General features: G+C 44.1%; 1 protein-coding gene and 1 long non-coding RNA gene across 2 annotated transcripts; one reads left to right on the forward strand and one right to left on the reverse strand.

The window, feature by feature from the left end:
- Positions 1-14580: 14580 nt before the first annotated feature.
- RPL37A (ribosomal protein L37a) lies at positions 14581-17252 on the reverse strand. Its single transcript, XM_030852619.3, has 4 exons — positions 17101-17252; positions 16563-16691; positions 15903-15985; positions 14581-14828 (listed from the first exon to the last, which is right to left on the reverse strand). The coding sequence occupies exons 1-4, from the start codon at positions 17101-17103 to the stop codon at positions 14765-14767; spliced, it is 279 nt and encodes a 92-aa protein (XP_030708479.1). The 5' UTR covers positions 17104-17252; the 3' UTR covers positions 14581-14764.
- LOC132597559 (uncharacterized) lies at positions 17214-21809 on the forward strand. The gene is made up of 4 exons (XR_009564457.2): positions 17214-17381; positions 17498-17733; positions 20831-20929; positions 21568-21809. It is a non-coding gene; the product is annotated as an uncharacterized lncRNA (long non-coding RNA).
- Positions 21810-26279: the final 4470 nt, after the last annotated feature.

Below are 26279 nucleotides of genomic sequence, written 5' to 3' on the forward strand. Positions count from 1 at the left end.
GGCTGTTTTGAGAAGACACTTTCATTCTGTCTTGATGACCTGGCTCTAGAGATTGAAAAGAGCTCGAGTCCAACTGGCGTGAAAAGAAACTGCTTCCTTCAGAAGAGCAGAAAGGCCAAACTAAGGGCCTCCAGAGTCTCTCAGCCAGAGGGCAGTAATGAAGCTCTCACCCATCAATCTGTCCCCAGAACAATCCTGACCTCCTTCCAAGGCTCTTGCAGATTCAATCCTGGGGTCTTGTCATGGAAAGAGCCCAGAAGTAGACTCCTGGCTCTGTCATTATCTAGTTGTACGACTGGGCAAGCCACTTCACTTCTCTGGATCTGCACCTCCTTCTCTGTGAACGATGGATTTGGATGAGACAACCTCTAAGTATGCTCCCAGCAGTATGATTCCAGGATGCCATGGGGTCTATGGTTCTGGGACCATATTGGCATAACTGTCTTGCCTGACCATTAGCAAGAATGGCATCATTGGTTTACCTCCTCCCATCCACTCCACCCTCCCTAAGTGTTACTGGAAGACTGGTGTCTCTTAACTTCTGTCCCTCTACCTACCTTCCAGCCACATCTAACTCTCCTCCTGTCCCCACTACCAGTGTGTACAACCTGTGGAGGGGAAGTACAGATGGATGCCGCCAAAGGTCATCAGCCACTTTGTTTTGACCCTCAGCAGCTCTGGCAAAGGACACGGCAGAATTGCTGTTGGGGTGTTTATGAGGATTTCACTCACCTGCCTTCTCATCTTCCGTTAGCTGACTGAGTTCACAGAGATTTGGTTCCATTTTGGCATCCCTAAGAGGAGAGTTGAAGCATGAGAGGGACAAGATGGATTTTTTTTAGGGCCCTAAGCAATATGATGTGAGTAAGCCCTCATGTTTTTCAACGAGAAAGAGTTCTACCAACGGCTGATGGTCAATGACATCAGCAAATCAACCCCCTGCTCAGGCTCCTCTGATCACAACTCCAGTGCCCCCCATTCAGATGCTCTTCACCATGCCTTCCTTTGGGCAACTAAATTCTTACTCCCTCCCCTGCAGGGGAGTGTCCTGCAGTACTCCCCTCTACCCCCAGCTGATCTGGTCCCTAACTCATTGGTGCTGACTCAAAGAAAAGCAGACCCCTCAGGCGGCCGGAGGGTGGACCTGGGCCAGAGCCTGCAGGAGTGGGCAGGAGGGCAAGCAGAGGCGGGAAACCCATCAATCAGCCTGTCACCAAGTCTTTGCCGATCCCCTCCCCCACTCCCTACCGGGACTTGGTCCCATGCCGAGCTGCACAGTGGGGTCCCAGAGAAGGAAGGGGAGAAGACAGGAGTCTTTATTTTGTAGCAGCTGAAGATGTAAAGATGGAGCTCATTCTTTTTGGGGGTCCATCCCCAAGTGTGCTAACCCACCGTCACTCACAGGAGGAAGGTCTGAGTACTGCCGGTAAAGGCTGCCACGGTGGAGTTTAGGGAAAGGGGCAGCCAGGGTAGAGTTTTGAATCAGTATTTGCAAAGTTTTAGACATAAGAGTGAGATAATGTCAGTTGTTTATAAGAAAGAGAGGAGGCAAATGGAAAGTATGAGCAGAGTTTAACGCCCTCAAATCGACACCCTTGGTGCTACCATTGCCACCGCCCCCCCTCCCTTTCTCTCCTACAGGCTTGCTGGGTACGGGGTAACTCCTCTGAGTTAAAGCACTGTGTTTTTAAAATGTCCCTGCTAAAATGAATCAACTATGCTACTCTGAGAATGCCTTTTTAACCCTGTTAGTACCCAGGATTGCATTTGCAGAGAGGGAATACAGGCCCATAAAAGATTCAGGGGCACAGAAAAGTGACTTTGGGATGAGGAGGATAGACTTTAGAACCGCAGAGCCCTAAGCAGTGAAATCGTGACTCAATGACTTAACCTTGTGTAACTGAACTAGGGGCAGTGAGTCAACTCCTTTGAGGCTTAGTTTCCCCATCTAGTGAAGAGGAGTAAAGCAGAAACCTCCACGGGGCCTCGGTCGGAGAGGCACAATACTAGCACTGCATAGGCGCTCTGATACACAGGCACTGAGTAAAGACGAGAATGGGGAGAAATGAGCTCGTGGGCAGGGAGCGCCAGACAAAACGGCACTTTCTCGTCCTTCTGAGGCCAGGCTTGACGAGCAAAACGTATCCAGGGCTCCCTCTGCTGTCCATTCTTTACACCCATCTTCCTGTATCAGATACAAAGTGCCCAGGGTCCTGAGCCTGGGGCGCAGAATGGGCTCGTGCCCTAATTTAATCAGTGGAGTCCTGTTTGCACTTTGTTAACGTTATTTCTTGAAAACTTTCTTTCCTTTCCATTCTGCTGTTCCTTCCCTAATTTTATGCCTTTGTCTCATGCCTAGGTTGGCCCTCCCATCACCAATATCCTTCACAATATATCACTCTCAAAAAACCTCAGTCTCTTTATCTGTAAAAAGAAAATGTTCTCTGAAGTTGAAGCCAGTAAAATAACAGAGTTAAAGTTCGATAACGGAACTTCTAGGTTCAAAGTTCATCCTTTTTCCACATTATCACGTCTCTCTGAAGTGTGTGACCTTAAACATAACATTTAACTTCCCTAAGCTTTTTCCTCGTCTGTAAAATGGAGGAAACAATTGTACTCATCCCATGAGCCTGGTGTGAGGAGAAAGGGTGACAATGAAGGAGCAAAGGAGAATCGACAACAGAAACAGCACAGTCAATACTTGCTATGGTCCTAAACCACAGTGCGTTCAAGTAACTGGAGCAAGTTAGGTGCTTACAGTGGAAACAGAACATGAAAACAGATAAGACTGGAAAGGTAAACAGGAGTCAAGTCATGAAGAGCGTTGGAAAATATGGTCCCACAGTCAGCCAGTGCAGGCTGTCGTGAGGATTACATGAGTTTATACGGGTCAAGCCCTTAGAACACAGTCAGGCTCCCCACAAGGCGCATGTGTTAGGTATTCCTGATAAAACCCTCCCGCTGCTAATCACGACTTAAAACAAAAGCAGGGAAATTTGTGAGCAGAACAGCCTTGAGTCGATGAGTTAAGGAATAGCTGCTTGAAGGAGAAAAGACTTAGAAAAAAGAACATCAGGAAAGAGAAGTGAAGACCCACATCAACCCTGTAATACTGGCCTTTGAATTTTAACAAATTACATCATTTCATGTGCATGTGTGCACACTCATGCACACACTCACACACACACAGCTCCCTCTCAACAGAGAGAAGCCCCTCTCCTACTGGCTCCCTTTCAAGCTACACCTCCACTCAGCAACCTGTTGGCTCTGCCCAGTGGTAGCACCATTAGGGCATCTCCCTGCGTCAGTGTAATCTTTTGACCTACTTCTGGGGGGCCATGCTCCCACTTAGGTTCACCCACTGGTTTGTGTCTTCATTGCTCTAGTTACTCAATTGGAAAGCCCAGTGTTTTTGACAGTGCATTTATTTAATACTTTCCTCCTGTACTGACCTTCTGAAAGGGAAAAAAAAATTCTTGAAGACTCTGAAAATGTGCTTAGAGACCTGAACACCCTAAGTTTGACAAATGCTTGATAAATAAAATCTTATTCAATTAAATGCATTATCACTACAGAAGAGTTTTGTTTTTACAACTGGTAAAAATAGTTTTTAGTATTATTAACAAAATGAAAATACTAAATTAAAATGTTCTCTTCAAACTAGCAAACCCTAGAAAATACACCCAAGCTCATCTTAAATATATATTAGTGGGTTGTTTGTCCCAAAAGACCTGTAATTATTCAATCCTTTGGTCTCTTTCTTTACTTAGTCTGCTTGGTCACATGATGACATTATGGAAATTTAAAAATAACTTAATACTTACTAAACTTTAATTTTACACAAGCGCTTAACCATTTTATATATGCCCTCAAGATGAATCTTCCAAACCTTACACTTCATTGCCAGGCTATGTTCCTTCCTTGTGGTTATATTGTATCACCCCCTAGCGTTACATATGATGCTTGCAGCCAATACATGATGTCAAATCTCTGATTTACTGAAGGAATGAATAATTCCTTCAGTAGATAAGTACTTTCTTGATTTATAGATCAGGTTTCCAAAGAATATATGTAAATCCGTTGGGTTCCAACGCCAAAGTGCACTATATAAATCTTCAAAAACATCTAGGGAACTAGTGACCATACCATGATACCTTACGAAAGTTGTTTTCCAAAGTCACTGCACAAAACATATGGTGAATATAGTGTTATAAGATCAACAATGATTATTCTGTTATCCCCTGCTGACATTTCTAGAGATACATCAATGTTTAATGTCAATCCAGGAAAATGCAGCAGCTGGCTTCAGTAATAGAGAACAAAACCATAGACAAAGAGATGGCTCTAGTTCCACTTAAAAGGTTAATTTCTGGGCTTCCCTGGTGGCGCAGTGGTTGAGAGTCCGCCTGCCGATGCAGGAGACATGGGTTCATGCCTCGGTCCGGGAAGATCCCACATGCCGCGGAAAGACTAGGCCCGTGAGCCATGGCCGCTGAGCCTGTGCGCCCCGCAACGGGAGAGGCCACAACAGTGAGAGGCCCGCATACCACAAAAAAAAAAAAAAAGGTTAATTTCTTTTAATGATTAGCATCTATTACTATTATATCTTGAGCTGCTGAAATAGTTCTCGATATTTTTTAGTTTAATTAACATGTTTTCTAGCTTATAATGACTCCAGCTTGCTGGGTTTTCTTGTTCATTGGCATTGACTTTGTAGAATTTATCAGTTCTCCTTATTTCCTCTAAATTCTTCTATTAATTCTTCAGTGTGCTCCTCAAGAACATCTTCAGAGCCATCCCCACCTATTTATCTAGTGTTTCCTATCTTCATCATGGCCCAGAAATGCTAAAAAATCATGCACACATTTTTTCTGTTTAACAATATAAATGTTCCTATTTGTTTCTAGCAATGCTTTTCTGCCTTGAAGTCCACTTTGTTAAATATTAATACTGCTTTTGTTTCATGGATTAGTGTTTTCAGGTTATATCCTTTTTTATCCCTTTACTTTAAACCTTTCTGTATCTTTATGCTTTTAGTGTGTCTGTATCTGATTCTTTAGGTCTTTCTTTAATCTTTATATTTTGTGTATGTAATCCAATTTGACGATCTTTATCTTTTAACTGAAGCCTTTAGTCTGTTTATATGTAACGTTATTACTGATACATAAATACATACACGTGTGTATTTATGTATATGCTTAAATCTACCATCTTACTACGTACTGTCCTACTAGTTCTTTTCCTATCCCTTCTGATTGTTTAATTCTATTTCTACTGCGTTAATTTGTTATACATTATTTTCTATTCTTTTAATGATTACCAGAGATTACAACATATACTTGATTTGTAGTTTGACCTCTTCCAGAACAATCCAAGAACCTTAGAACATTTTAGCACTATTTACCCTTTCTCAAACTATATGCTGTTGCTATAATACATTTTAGTATTACCCCCAAACTTATTACTGCTACTATTTATACAGTCTATATTCACTTGTACTTACCTATTTCTCCTTTTTTGTTGACTTTCATTACATTTCATTTTGTTGACTTTCATTTTCAAGTCTTAGATTAGTTACTTTCTGTCCAATAGGTGGACCTGCGATAATAAATTGTTTTGTTTGAAATTGTCTTTATTTCACCTTCATGTTTTAAGAATATGGTCACTGAGTATAGAATTTGAAGAGCTTTGAAGATATAAATCTATTGTCTTACAGAGTCTATTGTTAAGAAGTTGACTGCCTTAGTGCTGCTCCTTTTTTTCTACTAGCTGCTTTTAAGATATTCCTTTTGTCTCTGGTATTCATACTACTATGATATTCTTAGGTGTGATTTTCTTTGTACTTATTTTGCCTAAGGCTTACAGGGAGATTCTTGAATATGTGGCTTGATATTTCTTTATTGATTTGGGAAAATTCTTACCCATTATCATCCCTCCTCTTTCTCCTTCTGGAACTCGTTACACACTTGTTATTAGAACTCTTCACTTTATTTCCTATGTTTCTTACACTTGTTCATACCTTTCCATTGTTTTTTGTGCTTCTGGATATTTTCTTTTGATTTCCCTTTCTAGCCACAGATTCTCTCTTAATCTGCATCTAATTTGATGTTAAATTCATCCATGGAATTCTAATTTTAGCTACTAAATTTTTTACTACAACAATTGTTTTGTGTGTTTTTTGGTAATAAAATTCTTAGTCTTGTCTTTTATTACCTTGTTCATATTATGTAGTTATTTTAAAGTCAATGTCTGATATTATTTGGATACTCTCTGGATCTGTTTCCATTGTTTATTGTTTCTCTTGGTTTTTTTTAAAAATTTTTTTTTTTGCCGTACGTGGGCCTCTCACTGTTGTGGCCTCTCCCGTTGCGGAGCACAGGCTCCGGACGCGCAGGCTCAGCGGCCATGGCTCACGGGCCCAGCCGCTCCGCGGCATGTGGGATCTGCCCAGACCGGGGCACGAACCCGTGTCCCCTGCATCGGCAGGGAGACTCTCAAGCACTGCGCCACCAGGGAAGCCCCTCTCTTGGTTTTTAAAATCAAACTATCTTGTCTCCTTGTACACTTGGTTATTTTTACTTGGGTGCCAGATATCATATATTAAAAAGTATAGAGATAATTGAAGTTTAGAATATCTTTTCTTTTTCTAGAGAGTATTTACATTTGCTTCTTGTAGGCAGCTAGGGCACTAGGAATTCTAAATTAACTAAATCCAATCATGGGTTAAGATGATTCAGAACTCATCTTCAGTCCCAGTGAGGACTTTTTTCTTGCTCACTTCTACTCCCAGTGTGTAGCCTGCTGGAGGAGTTTTACTCCATACTGGGATCTCACCAAATCAAAGGAAGAGCTAATATCCAGGCAAGAACCTGCAACTTCAGGGAATCTTAGAGGCAAAAATTCATGATCTGTCTCTTAGGGTATTTCCATTAAAAGACTCAATTCCAGCTAACCACCTCTCTCTGTGTGTGACTCTGCCCAATTTATAAATTCCCAAAAGAATAATTTGTTTGATCAATTATATCAGTTTGTATTATGTGACCAAGGGAAAGGATCCTGCTATTGGTAGCCCCACCATAACCAAATGGAATGAAAAAGGTAAGTTGCTCAAAGGAAGAGATTTGGGGAGACAAAAATGTCTTATTATGGAACATAAGAAAGAGTAAGGAATCAGAGATCACAAAAGATGGAGAACGAATTTGGAGGAGAATATGATTTCAGCTCTAGAAATGTCGAAACAGGTTTCTGTGAAACATCTGATTTGGTCAGGGTGCCAGCAGAAAACAGATGGGACACTAAAATGGGGTGACTGAGGAGAGCTGAATAAAGGGACTAAGGCCAACAATGGATGAAGCCTTCAAGGACTAGTAACAATGGGGAGTCATTACCACCCTAGGCCTTCAGGAATAAGGGGAGAGTGGTTACTAAATCTCAGAAAGAGCAGCTGTAAATACAGGAAAAGAGCCACCTAAGAGAGCTGAAGCCTTCAGCAGAAGGTCTACCTGAACCAACTCTGCCAAGGAGGAACAGAGGAAATAAATATCATGATTCTGCTTTCTTCTCATCTGCCAAGTCTTCTGCTGGTGCCTCCCATTTATTGAACCTAACCAGAAGCCAGAGAACAAGAAAACACATTGCTACAGCCCATACAAGGCAGAGAATCTCCTGGAGCAGAGGTGGGTGGTAAAGATGATGTATCTGGAGAGACTCCCTTTTCTGCGTGTTGCTTCAGTGGCATAAAGAACCCAAAATGATCAAAGAATTGCCTCAAGATTTCAATTTAAATAGAACCAAGACTGTGTTCCCTGGAAGAAGCATTTCTTCCTTAGGCACTGAGACCTCTAAACTCATCAAATTCAAGGTCACAAAGCAAGGGAAACAAAAAACGCCTTCAGCGGGTCAACTGGCGTTAATTCTCAGTGGTGTAAGTCCCACTTCGATCCCTTGATTTCTTGACCTGTGCATCCTATGGGGGAGAAAGCACCATATACTGTTAGGTTTAAGGCACATACTGTATCTCCTAAAACGGTACCTAACCTCACAGAAAGTTACCGCCCAGCTGATCCTATAACCGAGCCTTTGGCAAACCATTAAGTCTATCGAGCAAACTGTCTCTGGATAACGGGGCACATGGTAAAACAACAGATTTCCGTGAGTGTGAGCCAACTGCTGCAATTCCTTTACTTCCTTCACTGTCAGAGACTACATACATCACTGTACGGGATATCACAGTGAGGAATTAGGCGTTCTGCAAGTCCATGAACATTGATGCTGGCAGACACGTTGTAGGCAAGAAAGACAAATCCACACCTGTAATACACATCTATCCCTAATTAGACAAACTGCTATCCTCTGCGTGATGGAAGGCATCTAATATAATCACTTGGCCAAGTGGCACCCCTAGGGAATGGTGTCACTTTAGCTCAGCACTGGCCTCTTGCAGCCTCTTGCAGTTCACCACTCAGCAGAGGCAACAGTGTCATCCTCGGTAAGGGGAGATCCATCTTTCTGAGCTCATACACAGGCTCAGTCGCCACTATCATGATTGTTTTGTTCACGGGCCTACTGAGCAAGCACCGAAGTGGTGACTGGGGAAAATTGCTGACATCCACAGAATGGGTTATTTATCTGCTTAGTGAAAACAATACCCATAATGGATGCTTCCTTGTAGGCATTTACATGGGATACACAGATCATCAATTCTGTACTCAAAGAATTGTCTACAAATTTGTCCTTGCAACATTCCTGTCACCAATCTTTGATTCTTATTCTTTCCAGCTCCAGCTGGTTAAGTCTAGACTCTGGAGCAGGTTTAAGTTGTAGTCCAAGTCACTCTGCCACTCAGTCTCTACAATCTAGCAAAGGGAACATTCCACTTTAGAAGGCTGCTGTACACTTATAATTTTACAATTTATACAATTTATAATTTTATGGACCAGGTAACAGATGGGCAGTTTCACATGCACAGAAACTCTATGTTCTGTGTTCAGGCATTCTACCAGTAGCAAACAAGAGCTCCTTTTCAAATGGATAAGAGATGTTAGAAGCCTCTAACTCCAAACCCTTAGTGCATGTGACCCTTCTTTTAGAGCATCACAGAGCACCTCTACCACTAACACTTCCAATCTATTGGGATTTGCTAGGTCATAGATGAGATGGCAGTAACTTGGATTATGACTTGGATCTGTTCCAAAGTCCTTTCTCCAGTCGCCACTCAAAACTGATTGCCTTACAGGTTACTCAGTAAATGGGACAGAGAAGCACACCCAAATGTGATGTTTTGTCCCCCAAATCCAAACAGATCCAATAAATATCAAGCCCCCTTCTTAAGTAGGGGTGGTCTAAAGTGAAGAAACTTGTCCGTCACTTTAGATAGGCAGGGTGACCTAAATCACTGTATGCATGTCGAAGGCATGTTCACAATACTTCCTGATCTCTCTTGGTCCAGTTATTTCATCAGTGTAATGGATCACTCTGATATTGTGTGAGACGTGATCAAGATCCATCAGCATTATGACAGAGAACACGTGAGTTGCTGGCCCTGAAGTAAAACAATGAAAGTATACTGCTGTCCCTGTAACGTGAAGGCAAACTAATTTTGATTACTTTGCATATAGGGATGAGGGGAAACATATGTTAGGTTAATAGCATGCCAGGGCCAGAGGTGTTGCTTTCCTCCAATACAGAACTACATTTGGAATCACATTGAGATTGGTTATGACCAAGACCATTGCTCGTGACAATTTCAGTTGTTCAGTCTTACCATTAATCTGATTCCCCAGGGATTCCTTTTGGTTTACTATCTTGGTATATGTTTTAGGTGCAGGGGGAGGGGAGGAGGCAGAGGAGTACAATTCTAGGTTTGTGCTTGACTTTTCCAAAACTAAGAGCCTTCCCTCCGTTGGCCAAGGGATGAATGAAAGTTAATTCACCAGCTACTAAGTATTATCTAGTCCCATTCTACATTCTGGGAGTGGGGTAAAAACCCCAGGATGGGAGGCAGCATTCCACACTACCCACTGATGACTCAATCCAAGATAGCATCTGACTTCCGTAAGCTCCTGTTCTGATCATAGTCAATGGCCTCAGGTTTCCACGCGGAAGAACTGAGGCACAATTTACAGTGTATACTTGTAGCCTAGTTGTAATGTTCTTCAGTGAGTTGCAATTTGCAAGGTGGTTTGAAGGACAAAATGCAAGAAGTGTTACTTTTAAACTAGACGGTTTGTAAGTTTAGAATACAATTCCAGTAATAAGTTTTATGTTATGGATACTTGCCCTTCTAAAATTATAGCCAATCTGATTTCCTCTTGGAGATTTTTCTTGTCATGTGTAGTTTTGATCAGACGGTTGACTAAGGTGCCAAGGGACAGAAATGTAACCTCAACTAAGCCAACTGGACCCTCTCTTCAGGTTTTTAATTCCAGAATAATGCCCAAAAGAAACAAAGGGGGCTTCCCTGGTGGCGCAGTGGTTGAGAATCCGCCTGCCAATGCAGAGGACATGGGTTCGAGCCCTGGTCTGGGAAGATCCCACATGCCCCAGAGCAACAAAGCCTGTGCACCACAACTACTGAGCCTGCGCTCTAGAGCCCGCGAGCCACAACCACTGAAGCCTGTGCGCCTAGAGCCCGTGCTCTGCGACAAGAAGCCACCGCAATGAGAAGCCTGCACACCGCAACAAAGAGTAGCCACCGCTCAATGCAACTAAAGAAAGCCAGTGCAACGAAGACCCAATGCAGCCATAAATAAATAAATTTATTAAAAAAAGAAATAAAGGGGACTGTCTCTCAGCTCCTCCACTGATAACTGTGAAGATGCCCTGGTTTCTTCATCTTACAAACCTAGTCTTTCTCTTCTAGCCTGTGAAGCACTCAATTATGCTCCAGTAAATCTCTCTTCTGCTTTAGTTAGCTTGAGTCAGTCTCCTACATGCAACCAAAAAACTAACTGAAACAGGCAGGAATTGGGGCAGCGCTGTGATCCTGGCAGGAGTCCATGAACGTTTTCCAAAGCTTAGTGCTTTCCCTTAGTGTATCTGTGCCATTTGATTCAAATTCTCTAAAAAGAAATGATTGGAGGAATTCCCTGGCAGTCCAGTGGTTAGGACGCTTTGCTCTCACTGCCAAGTGCCCAGGTTCCATCCCTGGTTGGGGAGCTAAGATCCTGCATGCCACAAGGCACGGCCAAAATATATATATATATATATATATATATATATATATGTGATCGGTTCCATTTACTCTATAATTTGTCCATCCCTTTTCAATAGTGCTTGGGGAAATTCTTTTATGATTCATGTGCAAAAAGCAGCCAAACCATAACTTACTTTCTCCACAGCCTGGAGTAAGCTAAAGAAAGACTAATCTACAATTAGAATAAAATACTAGGTGAAACACCTGGAAAAGTTATTGTTTCTTGATCCTTAGCAAAAATATACCTAGAATGTAACCCCTGACAGATCCACATGACAACTTCACAGATAAAACCACAAGCAGATGGGATGCAGCAGAGTAAAACAAACCTTCTCCTTACAAGGAACTGCACAAAAGCCCAAAGAATTTTAGCTGCAGAGTACTCCGGATTATGGGTATGTCACATTGTCTCACACACACACACACACACACACACACACACACACACACACACGCGGCATATTAGCTTCCTGTATCAAAAAATCTTGCTTTAGCTCTTCTTTTCCCTGGGATCAAAAATGTACTTCATAAAAGCTTCTCAGCCCAAACCTCACATCTCTTCCTCCTTCCCCAACATCGTAACTCATCCTCTTGTCACAGGCAGTTTCCCTCCTGATTCCACCTCTTTTCTACTGAAATACAGCACCACTATCTCCAAACTTAGCACTCTTTCCCTCTCCAAGATCCAGTTAGTGAGTGTTCTAAAGCCAATTTTACCTAATTTGTTGTTTGAGGGGGAAACTAGTATATCCTTTCTACAAATGAGGAAATTGAAGAAACAGAGTAAACTTGTCCAAGGTCACTAGCTAGTAAGAAATTTAAACTCCTACTTCTGACTCTAGAATCCATGTTTTTAACCACTATTCTACATTTTCTTGTTCTTGTCCTTGTCCTAATTTTGTTCCCAAATTAAATTTTGGGAACATTTTGCAGATTTCAGGTAAAGAAAAATTAGCATTTGATTGAAACTGCCTTATGTAATTACTTTACACTTTTATCACATAAACCAGGAGTTTGTAAATGTTTAATGAGCCAAGCTGTTTCACCCCTGCTAGCAAACTTAAAGAGCAGTGATCATATCTTGCCCTTATTTCAGGGAGTGGTCAATGCACACTGGTTTAATGTACGGTCTCTATCTTCAATTAACCCCCTTCTTCACTGGCTGAACCCACAAATACACCTTAAGTTCTCTGGTGTCAGCCATACCTCCCACACTCCTTGATACGCCTTCTCAAGGGTCCTGGCTTACAGAGCTGACGGTGGCATGGCATTAACTTGACCCCTGACTCATTTTGACTCACGTATCCCAAAACATATACTCAAAGTTTCCCTTCCCTGTTGTTGAATTCTGGCCCAAAGTGCTATCAACAAAAAATGGCTTTTGGTTTTCCAGAGGGAGACCGTTAACAGTGAAATTTTTAAAACTCTGTACAGATTGCTTGGCTCTGGTTCTACTCCCAAACTGATGTTATTTCCAATCTTAACTGAGTCCTCCCACAATTCCTTCTTAGCCCATTTTGGTCCCAAAATTCAGTCTCTAGTCCTCGTCTCTCGCTAATAATCCTTTGAAACAAAGCTCAAGTATCCTCAGCCCTCACCTACACACCCAAAACAAAACTTGCAATTAGATGTGTTCCTGTTTGGGCTTTCTGGTGACCTGTATACACACAAATAGCATTGGGTTGGCCCAAAAAGTTCATTTGGGTTTTCCCGTAACATCCTTAGGAAATATTTAGAATACAATGAGTTGGCCTGTAAGCTTAGAGTCTAGTGAGGAACACAGGCATTACTCTTTATACCCTGATGCAAAGTCAATTAAACAGCTTAGAAAAACAAAGGCTCAGAAAACCACTGTAAAACCAAGCCAAAGGGTGGGGAAGCAGATTACAAAGGGACACACTCTTGAGCCCAAAAAACAAGGCAGCCTAGTACAGTGAGAAAGCATGGATTAGGGGTCAGAAACCTAATTTCCAGCCCTACCCCTACCAGTTGCCTCCTGTAGTCTTGGAAACGTCACTGTTTTTTTTCTTATGAATTTATTTATTTTTGGCTGTGTTGAGTCTTCGTGGTTGTGTGTGGGCTCTCTCTAGTTGCGACTAGCAGGGGCTACTCTTCATTGCTGTGCATGGGCTTGTCAATGCAGTGGCTTCTCTTGTTGCAGAGCATGGGCTCTAGGCACGCGGTCTCAGTACTTGTGGCTAGTGGGCTCTAGAGCGCAGGCTCAGTAGTTGTGGCACAGGGGCTTACTTGCTCCATGGCATGTAGGATCTTCCCGGACCAGGGCTCTAACCCATGTCCCCTGCATTGGCAGGCAGATTCTTAACCACTGTGCCACCAGGCAAGCCTGAAAAGTCACTATTTTTTTAGCCACAAAAATATTTACTGGGCTTCCCTGGTGGCGCAGTGGTTTAGAGTCCGCCTGCCGATGCAGGGGAAAACGGGTTCATGCCCCAGTCCAGGAAGATCCCACATGCTGCGGAGCGGCTAGGCCCGTGAACCATGGCCGCTGAGCCTGCGTGTCCGGAGCCTGTGCTCCGCAACGGGGAGAGGCCACAACAGCGAGAGGCCCACATACCAAGAGAAAAAAAAAAAAACTTACTATTTCAACAGCCTTCTAATTGGTCTCTATGCCCCCCACCCACTCCTCTTAAACTATCATTAAAAAAACAACTATGTCTAGGCGTATCAGCTCTGGAGCTAAGAATGCATGGGTTGAAATCCCAGCTTCATCATATACAAGTTATATAACTTTGTCACATGTAAATGAGATTATCTACACTTCATTAAGTTGTTGTGGTATTAAATAATACTCTATGCTTAGAATACCCAGGCTCAACAAATGTTAAACGTCACCTTACCGTTTTAAAATTCTAGTAATTCTCTATTGCCTACAGAATCACACCCAAATTCCCAAGCAAAGTAACACAAAAGCCTTCAAATAAGACTCCAAATTAGTGATCCCAGCTCCCATCACATACTCCATTCTACTACCAGGCATTACGCGGGAAACTAAGCAGAGAAGTTAAGAAACTTAACATACACCACACAACTACCTAGGCAGTTTGGCTGAGTTGGTGCTTCTTAACCGCAGCCACCTAATGCTTGTTCAACTCCCTATGTGGATCCAAAATCCCATTCCTGTAGGCCTGTGTCAAACATTTCTACAAGGTCAGTGTGTGGTCAGACAAAACACCAAGTTAATAGGTAGTGTATGTCATCCTACCTTCAAAATATTAAAATCTATATATTAACTGTGATTTTAAAACAGTTTGCGTTTTTTGAACCAATGTATCTCAAAGAAATCTAACTGGCAAGAACAGACTTAGGCTCATATTTTTATGTCATGTACCATTTGACTATTGAAAAAACTGGATTATGACAACCCATCTGAGCATGTTCTTCCAACAAAAATTGAAAGAATTTTAATATCCAAGTCCTTTTTTAGAAAGCAAGTTAATGCAATGCAAATAAGAACGTCTAACTAATAGAATTAACAACAAACCAAAGTAATTTTGTTACATAAATTAACCCATTTATTATAGGCTAGCAACGTATCAAATGGTGGCGCTTCTACTGGTCCTTCAATTCCTTCAGTCTTCTGATGGCAGACTTTACTGTGACGGCAGAAGTGGTGCTGGAAAGAAAAACAAATTTGGTTCCAAAACTAGTTAACATGTAGAATGGCAAATGAGAAATGTGCCTCATTTTTACATTACAATCTTAATGATGATGATGGCATCTATTAACAGCCACATCTTCAGAACCTGAAGAATTAGGCAATCTCATGCGTCTGATTTCTCAGACAGCAGAGCATGAAATTAACATGAAGGAATGACTACAGGAGGCTGACTAAACTCATTAAAAGAGAACGGACAGAATGTCCGAAGAAACTAATAAATTATAAGATGGTACGGTGAGATATCAAGAAAACAATGACTAAGGTAGTAAAGCAGACTACAGTACATTGTGGAAATGACAGAAGAATGTTTTGCCACAACACTCAGGAACTGCACCTGAAAAACACACACCCACCCCACCCCCACGTGGCAGATGAATGCTAATTTAACCATCACGGCCAAGAGAGCAACCAACTCCCCACTTCCCCTTCCATCCTCACAGACACTCCCACAGGTGCTTTTATGTATATCCACATTATCATTTCAACATTTTCCAACGTTTTACATTGTTTCCATTTTAAATTTAACAAAAATCAACAACTTCAACTACACTAGCGAAGTCCCTTAACTATATGTAAGTGACTAGTGTATTGGACAGCACAAGTCCACACACTAGCTAGAGGAAAAACATGTCAACCTTCAGGGTCAGCAATGAATTCCAAGGTTAGCGGCCTTCAAGAGTGGCCTGAGTTTCCAGAAACGGATAAATTCAGGAGTCCACACAATCAATAACCAGCACAGAGGTTTATCACAGCAATAAATATCACCTGGCCCTTGTCAGTCACAAAGCTGAAAAAGTCCAACCAATACAGTTTATAGAGTGGCAAAGGCGTGGCGGCCCACATGGCCTCAATACACATACAGTAATAAGCTGACTGACCTCTTAGTTTTTATAAAAACAGCCTGCCACACAAGTGTTCAGCAGTCAGCCCAACTAACAGACCTGTTAAACAAACTAGCCCATCCAGCAACAAACCTGGAATTTCGACATGCTCCAAACACTTCCAAATACCATAAAGAAATGGACTCACTTGTAGGTCCACGCACCACCAGCTACCGTTTTCATGCAGGAACCACAGTGCCAAATGCCCACAGCTCGTCTCTTCATCTTGGTCTGTAAAAGACAATCAATTTTTCCTATGACCAAAAAAGAGCCTTTTATATAATAAACATCCAGGGGTCTAAATTACACTAGAAAACTAAAGCTGGTGTATTTTATGTGGCTATTCATGTTTTTTCTAATTTCAAGTTCGCTGGTGCAAAATTTGCATTCACCATGGTGACACTGCCAGGGATGTGGAAGACCCTTCCCTCCCCCCAAAACAAGCATCGCCATAACAGTACTTTTGCACACAATAAACATACAAATATTTAACAAAAATCTCTAGCAACATCAGTAGACAAAACACAGAGCATGTCCCACAAAGCAGGTTTGGTTTCGGCTGGGGCTGCCAAATAATTTTTCCCCCTTTAGCTCCCAAATAGTTTTCTTTAAATGAAAAGCATTTGACAAAACCTGAAATTATAAACAATACTCTTATCTCATAACGGGTCACCCATGGTATGTGCAACTCTAACCGCTCAACAACTTAGAACCAGCAAACCACTTATAAACTTCCTTCAAGAGAGGGCTCACTTCAGAAGGAAACCTTCCCTCCCTCTCCCCGCCCCCGTCCCAGCGCCCATCTTACCTTGCCACAGAAGGAACAAGTGTACTTGGCGTGCTGGCTGATTTCAATTTTCTTCACCATTTTCCTCAGGGAGGCACCATAACGGGTCCCGTATTTGCCCACGATTCCGACCTTCTTGGTGCGTTTCGCCTGTTAAGAATGAGATTAAGAGAGAAACCAGCCGATATTAGGACCAAGAAACGGAGACTTCGCCCCTCCACCAAGTCCCGGGGCCTCCATACGCCATTCTTCCACCCACCCAGCCCCCGCCTGTCACGTAGCTCCCCCCATTCCACCCTATCCCGGTAAAACCAGGACCGACGGTGGGCCCGGTGCTCCGAGGGCACCCGGTTAACCCGGCCGGACGCGCCAGCCCCCCGCCAAGCTCCCCTGCCCATCCGCTCCAGGCCGCGTCCGAAAGGAGCGGCGAGGGTACAGAGGCCGGGGACACGGCACAGAGCGGGCGAGCAAGAGAGATAGGTTAGGACGAAGAAACAAACAAAAAAAGGATAGATGCAAGCGGATACACATCTAGGCCTCACCCGGGAGCAACACTCACCATGACGCAGCAACCTAGGTCCAAGCCCACAGAGGAAGTGGCCAACTGCGCAGGCGCGGTTTTAGGCGGTCAAGCGGAAGTGGAGGGCTGGGAGGCCCAGCTAGGAACTGAACTCTATGGTTCGGAGGTTTTTCTCATTCCGGGTGCCTCCCGCAGGGTGTGGCTGGACGCTTCTGAGACAGGTTTACTCTTTAACAGGTTGTAGCAACAAACTGTGTAGCAGAAGCACTTTCCCACATCGACATTATCTGACACATATCTCACGAAATCCTGCAAAGCAGGTACGATTTCCGTCATTTTTATGGACAAGATTCAGAATTTAAGTGACTTGCTCACTGGCGCTTGGCTTAGATAAGGGCTTAGATCTTATGATTCCAAATCTCATTGCTTTCTACAGTATGCCTTCTAAAAGCGGCAGGCCCTGTGCAGGGGGCCGGCACAGAGGTGACTAAGGACCAAGGCTCCACTCATAAGTTACAGTCCAGCCAGAGGAAGCCATATGACCACATTAACAAGTTATAAAACCGATCAGAGCTCTGAAGAAAGGAAGATGGTTCCACCGACTCCTAAAACGGAAGAGCCTTGGGTTCCCTGAGGAAAGTCAGATCCGAAGGCTGGGGAGGAGTGAACCATGTAAGTCTTTCAGCTTCTCCCTCCATCTCAGTTCTGATGGCCTACCTCCCGCTTCATTTCAGAATCCACTCCCACGGCCCCATCCTCAGCTGTCAGGTCCCTGCCTGAAACCTTAAGCCCAGCATCTCACTCTTGAACCACATCTATTATCTTTCCTTCCAGCTCCTTCGTAAGGGTCAGCAGAAAAGAGCTAGGTTTCTGGTTAAGGCCAGGAACTGAAGGGTATGTTCAAATAAAGAGGCTGGGAACATGTAGAACACGCTCTTGAAAGTTTTGCTGCCTTTTCTCAGAAGATGGTTACGCCCGAGGAGAGGAAGCTCAGAGAATTTTGAAATAAAAGTGTAAGGGAGGATCCATGATTTAGGAGCTAAGAAAGACCATGAGTGCCGAAAGGCATTGTGGGATTACTTGACCTTGTTTCCAGGCAGAATTCAGGTTAAAAACTGGCTTCACGGGCTTCCCTGGTGGTGCAGTGGTTGAGAGTCTGCCTGCCGATGCAGGGGACACGGGTTCATGCCCCGGTTCGGGAGGATCCCACATGCCGCGGAGCGTCTGGGCCCGTGAGCCATGGCCGCTGGGCCTGCGCGTCCGGAGCCTGTGCTCCGCAACGGGAGAGGCCACAACAGTGAGAGGCCCGCGTAACGCAAAAAAAAAAAAAAAAAAAAAGGCTTCAGTTCACAAATGATTGTGCATGTGTTCATGGCTCATGGTATATTAAAATTCTACAAGCCACCTGGCTTCAGCAGACAATTAACCACCAATCCTCACTATTGAATATGGGCAGGGAAATTAAAAACTGGTTCTCTAGTTTGTTCTCTTGGATCCCACAAGGTATAAAAAACTTTCTGGTAGGAGGTTTTCGTTTTCTTATAACCCTTTTCTTTTCAGTCATACTGATTTATGCTATATTTCGTCTAGTACTCCATTGTTTTCCCTACTGTTGTAAACCTGTGACTAAGACTTTTTTGTCCAAGGAGACCTGGGACCAACAGGTCCGACCTTCCACTCTAATAATAGAGAAACGTTAAACTTTAACCCTGAGATGAACAAAAATATACACCCAGAAAGGATGGCTTCTTGGTAGGGGTGACAGCGCCTCCCCGTCTGGTCAACAGTTAAAGAAGCCCTCCCAAAGTTAACCTGGTTCCTTCCCTTTCTAGACTCTTTAAGGCTGTTGTTGTTCTTCTCATTTTGGCCCGTGTTTGTTTAACCTTTTGGTTAAGTTTGTGTCTTCTAGGCTCCAACAGTTTGAAGTAAGGCTCACTATGGCTCAAGGAATTCAACCCATTCCAGCAGAGAGTGGCCCAGGTCCCTACAGGTCCTTGGAACAGTCAGCGAGGGACATCTACACCTCTAGCGTAGGCTACGGTCGGCGGCCCCCGTCCAGCAGGAAGAAGTTTCAGAAGAAGAGACCTTCGGCCCCTTCCCCCTTAAGAATAAGGGTGTAGGGGCTTCCCTGGTGGCACAGTGGTTGAGAGTCTGCCTGCCGACGCAGAGGACACGGGTTCGTGCCCCGGTCCGGGAAGATCCCACATGCGGTGGAGCGGCTGGGCCCGTGAGCCATGGCCGCTGAGCCTGCACGTCCGGAGCCTGTGCTCCTCAACGGGAGAGGCCACGACAGTGAGAGGCCCGCGTACCGCAAAAAAGAAAAGAATAGGGGTGTAGAATCTCTCCGGGGGAATGAGACAGGCTGCGGCCAGGGACCCTTTGCTGCCGCGCTTGCACCTGGACACACCTCTCCTCCAGCAACAAAATACAAAGAAACTGTATGGGACTAAAAATGACTGCATGCATGACCAGGTGGGGCAAATTCTGGACAAAAGATACAAAAGATCGATAAAGCCCAACTGCCATTTCTGAAGAGCCAGAAGCAAAAACTGGGTGAAGGGAGCAAAGGCAGGGTACTGAGCATGCTCCCTGCACTCAACACCACCAGAGGGGTGGGCAAAACACCTAAGCCGCCCCTCCAGTCCGACCCCTGGACACACTCCCACCCTCGCCCCATATAAGGAACCTGCTGTCCCCACCCTTGCAGTTCCCAAGCAAGCAAGGAAACCTGTGAGAACCTGTTAGTTCTCACTCCTCCTTGCTGCGGCAGGGGCCCCAGTAAAACCTTACCTGACAAAAAAAACCCCCCACACACACCTTGCAGACAGTTACATACTTCGAATTTCATATGGTTACGATCATTCAACCCTTCAAGATTTGAGTACAGGATGGGTAGAGTTGTCACCGACCAGGGTTCTTGGCCTCCTTAATCAATAGAAATTGATCAGAGGCCAGACAAGAAATTCAGGCAAGGCTTTATTGGGGCCCCTGCTGCAGCAGCGGGGATCGAGGAGAAACAACAGGTCCCCTTGCTTGCTTGCTCCCTGAGTGGGAGCCAGCTGGTTCCTCTTATGGGGCGCGGGTAGGGGTGTGTCCAGGGGCCGGGCGGAGCGGTGGCTTAGAAGGTGTTGTGTGCAGGCGCATGTGCAGTACCCTGCTTTTGCTCCTGGCTCTTCAAAAGTAGCAGCTGGGTTTTTTGGTCTCTTTGTGTCTTTTGTGCAGAATTTGCCCCAGCTGCGCATGCACGCAGTTATTTTTAGTACCATATAGGTTCTTTGTATTTTGTTGTCCAGATGCAAGCACTGCAGCGAAGGGCCCCAGGTCCTAGCCTGTCTCACTGGGGCTCAAAGCAGCAGAAGTGATAACAATAATGCCAGCTGGCATGTTCTGGAAGGTACCATATGGTGGGCACTGTTCTGAGTATTTTACATGGATGTTCACATTTACTTTTCACTATGATCCTTTGAGATAGGAAGAATCATTATCTTCATCATTAGGATAAAGAGAGGAGGTCTTACTAGTTATGGTAAGGAACATAGGTCTGGTTTCAAAGCAGGGCTCTGCTATTTACCCCTTGTGAGGCCTCTGATAAGTTATTTTCCTTTTCTCTGTGTCGGTTTCCTCAACTGTAAAATCTGAATGACTATAATACCTACCTCATGATGTTGTTGTAAAGAGCCAATGGGTTAAACACATGACAAGCGTTTGCCACAGTGCCTGGAACGTAGTAAATACTATACAGTTGTAACTATTCCTGTTATCATTTCAGATGGAGAGACTGCCACTCAGAGAAGTTAAGTACTTTGTCCAAGGGCACACAGCAGTGTGGTGGAACTAGAACTGAAATCCACATCTATCTGACCCCAAAGTAAGTTCTGTTAATTGTTGGCTTATACCACTCCAAGTCATAATATTTAGTGCACTGAACTAAATCACAGCAGAAGACGTTCTTAACTTGAAATCGGGTCTCTGGCACTTGGTCTAGGGCAGGCTCTCTGACTACCTTGTGGTATGATTTTGGGTTAGCCACGGTCCCTGCATGGCCCGGAGAACCACCTCCTGCCTCCCAGCACTGACCATCTTTACAATGAGGGGCTGGACAAGATGACCTCTAGGGTCCCATCCAGTTCTTGTGTTCTGTGATTCCAGGAAGAGTTTCCAGACCTTGAGTGCTGTTGGGGCAGAGGACTGACCGGGCAATTTGTGTTCTCACCATCCTGTAGACTTTTTGTGTGGAACAAAAGCAGTTCTTTCTTTACCCTCCCTGTTCTGTTATGCCAGCTCTGGCTATGTAATTCCAGAGAAAAAGCAAAAAGTCTACTTTTCTGTGGTTGTGGGTTGTGGGAATATTTAAATTGAGTTTTGTTTTTATACATTTCTGCATTTTCTAATTATCTTTTATAATGAGTATGTATAATTGGAAAAAAAAATTTTTTAAGTCCATTAGCAATGAGTACACCTAGCTCTCATCATGGTTTCTAATATCATTCTGTTACACGATGAAAGGAACCAGGGCTCCTTGGAGAAATGACTGATTCTAGGACTGGGGCAGAACATGTACAAGATGAGCCTGGAGCATCTTGTAGTGCCAGAAAGTAAAGGAGTGCTCACAACACAAAAAGCAGAAAAACCCTGCTGTGACGGAGCTCCGTCAAAGAGCCATGGGAACCAACTGAAAGAACTCCCAATGGATAAGTCTGGAAATTTTTGAGCAAAAAATAAAGTTTTATTGATTTTTAACCCAAAGTAGAAAATAAATGTCCATGAGTTCATGCTGATATAAATAAATGGTTGAATAAATAAATAAATAAATGGGGGAGAATCTCTCTTGCAGAAGAATTCTAGATAATTTTTGTGGATTATGTGCCCTCTAGGAAGGGGGCTATAACTCCTCACTCCTTAAGTGTGGGCTGTGCAGAGTAACTTCTTCCAAAGAGCACAAAAAAGGGGAAAAAAAGAGTAACTTTAGAGTGGAGAAACCTGCCAAACAGGTCAAGGTCAATATCAAACAGTCGTAAATCATGGAGAGAGTGTGTCCGTCTGATAGATGTGGTGACAGTGGCACTTTATTTTTGTGATCCTCCTCCCCCAAACCCATAACCCCAGTCTAGTCACACAAAAAAAAAATCAGACAAATTCCAATAGTGGGGTGTCCTACAAAATACTTGACCGGCACTCCCCCAAACTGTTAAGATCATAAGAAGCAAGAGAGTCTGAGAAACTGTCACAGCCAAGAGGAGCTTAAGGCGACATGATGACTAAATGTAAAAATGAGATCCTGGAACAGAAGAAGTTAGGTAAAAACTAAGGCGCTCTGAATAAACTATACATTTAAGTTAATAATAATGTCTCAATATTGGTTCATTGATTATAAGGAATGTACCATACTAATGTAAGATGTTAACGGGGGAACTGGGTGAGAAAGTATATGGGAACTGTCTGTACTATCTCTTCAATTTCTTTATAAATCTAAAACTTTTCTAAACATGAAGTCTATTTGAAAAACAACAAGCCAAGGTCACCACAAGTCAACTCCCTGAAGACAGGGCCTCAGTTGTCCACCTCTGCATCCCAGGACTGAGCACAGAGCCTGGCACATCAGTGGTAATGGATATGTATTGAGTGGGGAAGTGTTACCTTGGACGGTATAATGGCGATGATGGGTTTTAAGGGTTTTATTTATCTGGGCTTCTCTGCCTTACAAGGTCAATCCACTTATGTTAGAACTAAAGAAAGGCTTTAGAGATAACATAGCTCCAACTGGAAACTGAAGCCCAGCGAGGTCAAATGACTTGCCCAAGGTCATACAGCCAATAAATGACTTCCAGACTAGTGCTCTTTCTACTATATCACAAGATTCAAGCTGTTTCCTCAGCTGCAAAATGAGTATACCATAACTTCTAAGGTTCTTGGGACGATTAAATAATTTCCGTGAGGTACCTGGTGGGCATTTCTAAATGACGGCTAGTATTGTTGAGATGGTGATGATGATACATGATTGCAATGTCTCTTGATGCCTTTTCAATCCTATTTTCTGTTCTGCCACACTCAGGGAACTTCAGCATATCTGCTTTCTACTTCTTCTTAAAAGTATGCGCATCTCTTGCCTCCTTTAATTTCTTTAGCTTGAGCGCAATGAGACTATTATAGTCATGGCTACTGCCACCGACTACATGGCTACTGCCGATGGAGTAGGGTGTACTCAGTGTCCCTCAGTTTCACCAGAGGCTCCACCCACACATTCTCTGTCCCTTTAGGGTGGAGGACGGCAAGGGGCCAAGGGAGCAAGTCTCCTCCAGAAGAGAAACACACTGCCTTTGGGGGACAATTTCTGGAAACCTTTCCACCCAAACTATGCCCTGTCTCCATAAAACTAAATTAAAACGTATTAGTGCCAACAAACAGGACTGGTGAAGGAGTGTTGAGAAACAAGCGCTTGGAAGTTCCCTGGTGGTCCAGTGGTTGGGACTCGGCACTTTCACTGTGGTGGCGTGGGTTCAATCCCTGGTCACGGAACTAAGATCCTGCAAGCCGTGTGGCTTAGCCAAAAAACAAAACAAAAAAAACCCAAGCACTCTCATGGCCCTCCTGTTCCAGTCTGTGCCTCTAGGCCAGGCAGGAGTGGTGCTCACTTGTCCAGGGTGGGTGGGTAAGCACGGCCAGCCTCGCACTGGGGCAGCCCGAGCTGAGATGAGCTCTCCTGGGCTGGCTCTAGAGTCTAATTCAGACCACCTTTTAGCACATTTACCATCGCCCTCCCCATCTCCTGTATAGCCTCCTATGTCTCTGGCCTTCAAAGGGACACAGCAAGAGAAGAGAGGATGCATGAGTAGAAATGTAGTAGAGTGCCTGCAAATGAGACACTCCATTATAAGAGGAAGTCGTTGGGACTCCCCTGGTTGGTGCAGTGGTTAAGAATCCGCCTGCCAAGGCAGGGGACACAGGTTCGATTCCTGGTCTGGGAAGACTCCCACACGCCGTGGAGCAACTGAACCGTGGGCCACAACTACTGAGCCTGAGCTCTAGAGCACGTGTGCCACAACTACGGAAGTCCGCACGCCTAGACCCCGTGCTCCGCAACGAGAGAAGCCACTGCAATGAGAAGCCCGCGCACCACAACGAATGACGAGTAGCCCCCGCTCGCCGAACTGGAGAAAGCCCGCGCGCAGCAACGAAGACCCAAGGCAGCCAAAAATAAATAAATAAAAGAGGAAATTGTTCGTGCTCAGAGCAGTTTTTTCAAAACTCAACACTTCTCTTTAAATAGCAAGCTTGAGGATGTACAAGTAGCACTCTCACGAAATCAGCCCTAAGTGACTTCAGAGAACTGTGCGTGGAGTCTCCATTTGTCTTACCTGTGGGCTAATAAATCTCCACCCCCATCAGAGGATCATCAGGTGTAGAAGTTGTTAACTGTGATGTGTGCCCATAAAAGTCCCAGTCAAAACCTCTGCTGAGGGCTTCCCTGGTGGCGCAGTGGTTGAGAGTCCGCCTGCCGATACAGGGGACACGGGTTCGTGCCCCGGTCTGGGAGGATCCCACATGCTGCGTAGTGGCTGGGCCCGTGAACCATGGCCGCTGAGCCTGCGCGTCCGGAGCCTGCGTCCGCAACGGGAGAGGCCACAAGAGTGAGAGGCCCGTGTACCGCAAAAGCAAAACAAAACAAAAGCTCTGCTGAGTCACTCCTCCACAGGAGCCCTCAAAATTCACTTTTTGCCTTTAGAAAAATAAATAAGTTAAAAGTTGCCTCCAGAGAAGAGTTCCTGTAGCTGCTGCATTGACCAGCTCTCTTGGGGGCATATGGAACATTTTATTCTTGAAAGAAATCTGAGGTGCAAGCATCATGCTACACTCATCTCATGCTGGAGACAGAAAGGGCTTATCCCGGGGTCCCGGGGCCCATGTTGTTTCTTCACTTTGTGCCTGAAGAGCTCTTGCTCGCCCTTCTCTGATGGCCACAGACGAGAGCAAAGTCTGCATAGAACTGTCAAAGAGTACTGCAAGCCAGGCTCCCCTGGGAAGAGCTGACTCAGCAAGAGGAGGGAGAGGCTGCCAAGGCCAAGGCCTGGACACCTGGAGAGAATCAGCTGTCTGAACTGGATTCAGCGCATGGATTCCTTCCTTCCTCTCTTCTCTCTACAAATTTACTTTAAATTCATTCTAGTGGTTGGTGGTTGTTTTGAATGGACATTTCATAGAGAATTGACACAGGCAGTTAAATCCATCAGGGTGGGAGTTACTTGGCACCTCTTAAAAGGGATAAGGGAGAGCAATATGAAACAATGGCCAAATGTATTATGTAAAATGAGCCATTGTCAGTATGAAGCATTTGATACAATTTTTATAAAAGCAAATTCTCTGTATATTTACACAGATTTGTATACAAAGGGAATAAGTTACCAATGGCTTCATCCCAAATTGTTTATATTAGTTGTTACCTCTAGGAAATAGGGCTAGGAGTAGGAGGGATGAGGATGTAGGACTTTCATTTTTTTATTTAGGCATTTCTAGATTAGTTCATTTTTCTATAAAATTTATAGTAGTGAATAGAGCAGTGGCTGAAGGGACAGGCTTTTCAGTAAATGGTGCTGAGATAACTGCATATTCATATGGAAAAATATTAACCTTGACCTTATCTCACTCCATGTGCAAAAATAAACTCCAGTTGGATTGTACATCTAAACATTAAAAGCAAAACAATAAAGCTTCTAGAAGATGATATATTCATAACTTTGGTGTCATGGTTACACAGGTTTTTATTTTATAAATATTTTAAATAATATTTAAATAATATTTAATAATATTATAATTATTTTATAATATTTTGTTAAGCTGTAAATTTGTCTTTTGTATGTTCTGTTTCATCCCCCAAAAGAGGGGTTAAAAGGAAGAGGAAGAGTGCTTGGTACTCAATGTATCTGTTGAATGGGTTGGGGGGGGGGGATGCGGGCAGAGGGTGTTACAAAATCAGATAACTGTTAGCTGTCATAGTACCCCAAAGACCGTGACTCACAGGCTTCTCAATGCTTTCTGCTATGATGAGGAATCCATTTCTTTCGCTGAGACCCGCCCCCCCGGAAGACGCAGCACCAAAATAAAACATAGGTATGGGGGCTTCCCTGGTGGCGCAGTGGTTGAGAGTCCGCCTGCCGATGCAGGGGACGCGGGTTCGGGCCCCGGTCTGGGAAGATCCCACTATGCCACGGAGCGGCTGGGCC

The sequence above is a fragment of the Globicephala melas genome, chromosome 7 (genome assembly GCF_963455315.2).
Source record: "Globicephala melas chromosome 7, mGloMel1.2, whole genome shotgun sequence".
Lineage (NCBI taxonomy): Eukaryota > Metazoa > Chordata > Mammalia > Artiodactyla > Delphinidae > Globicephala > Globicephala melas.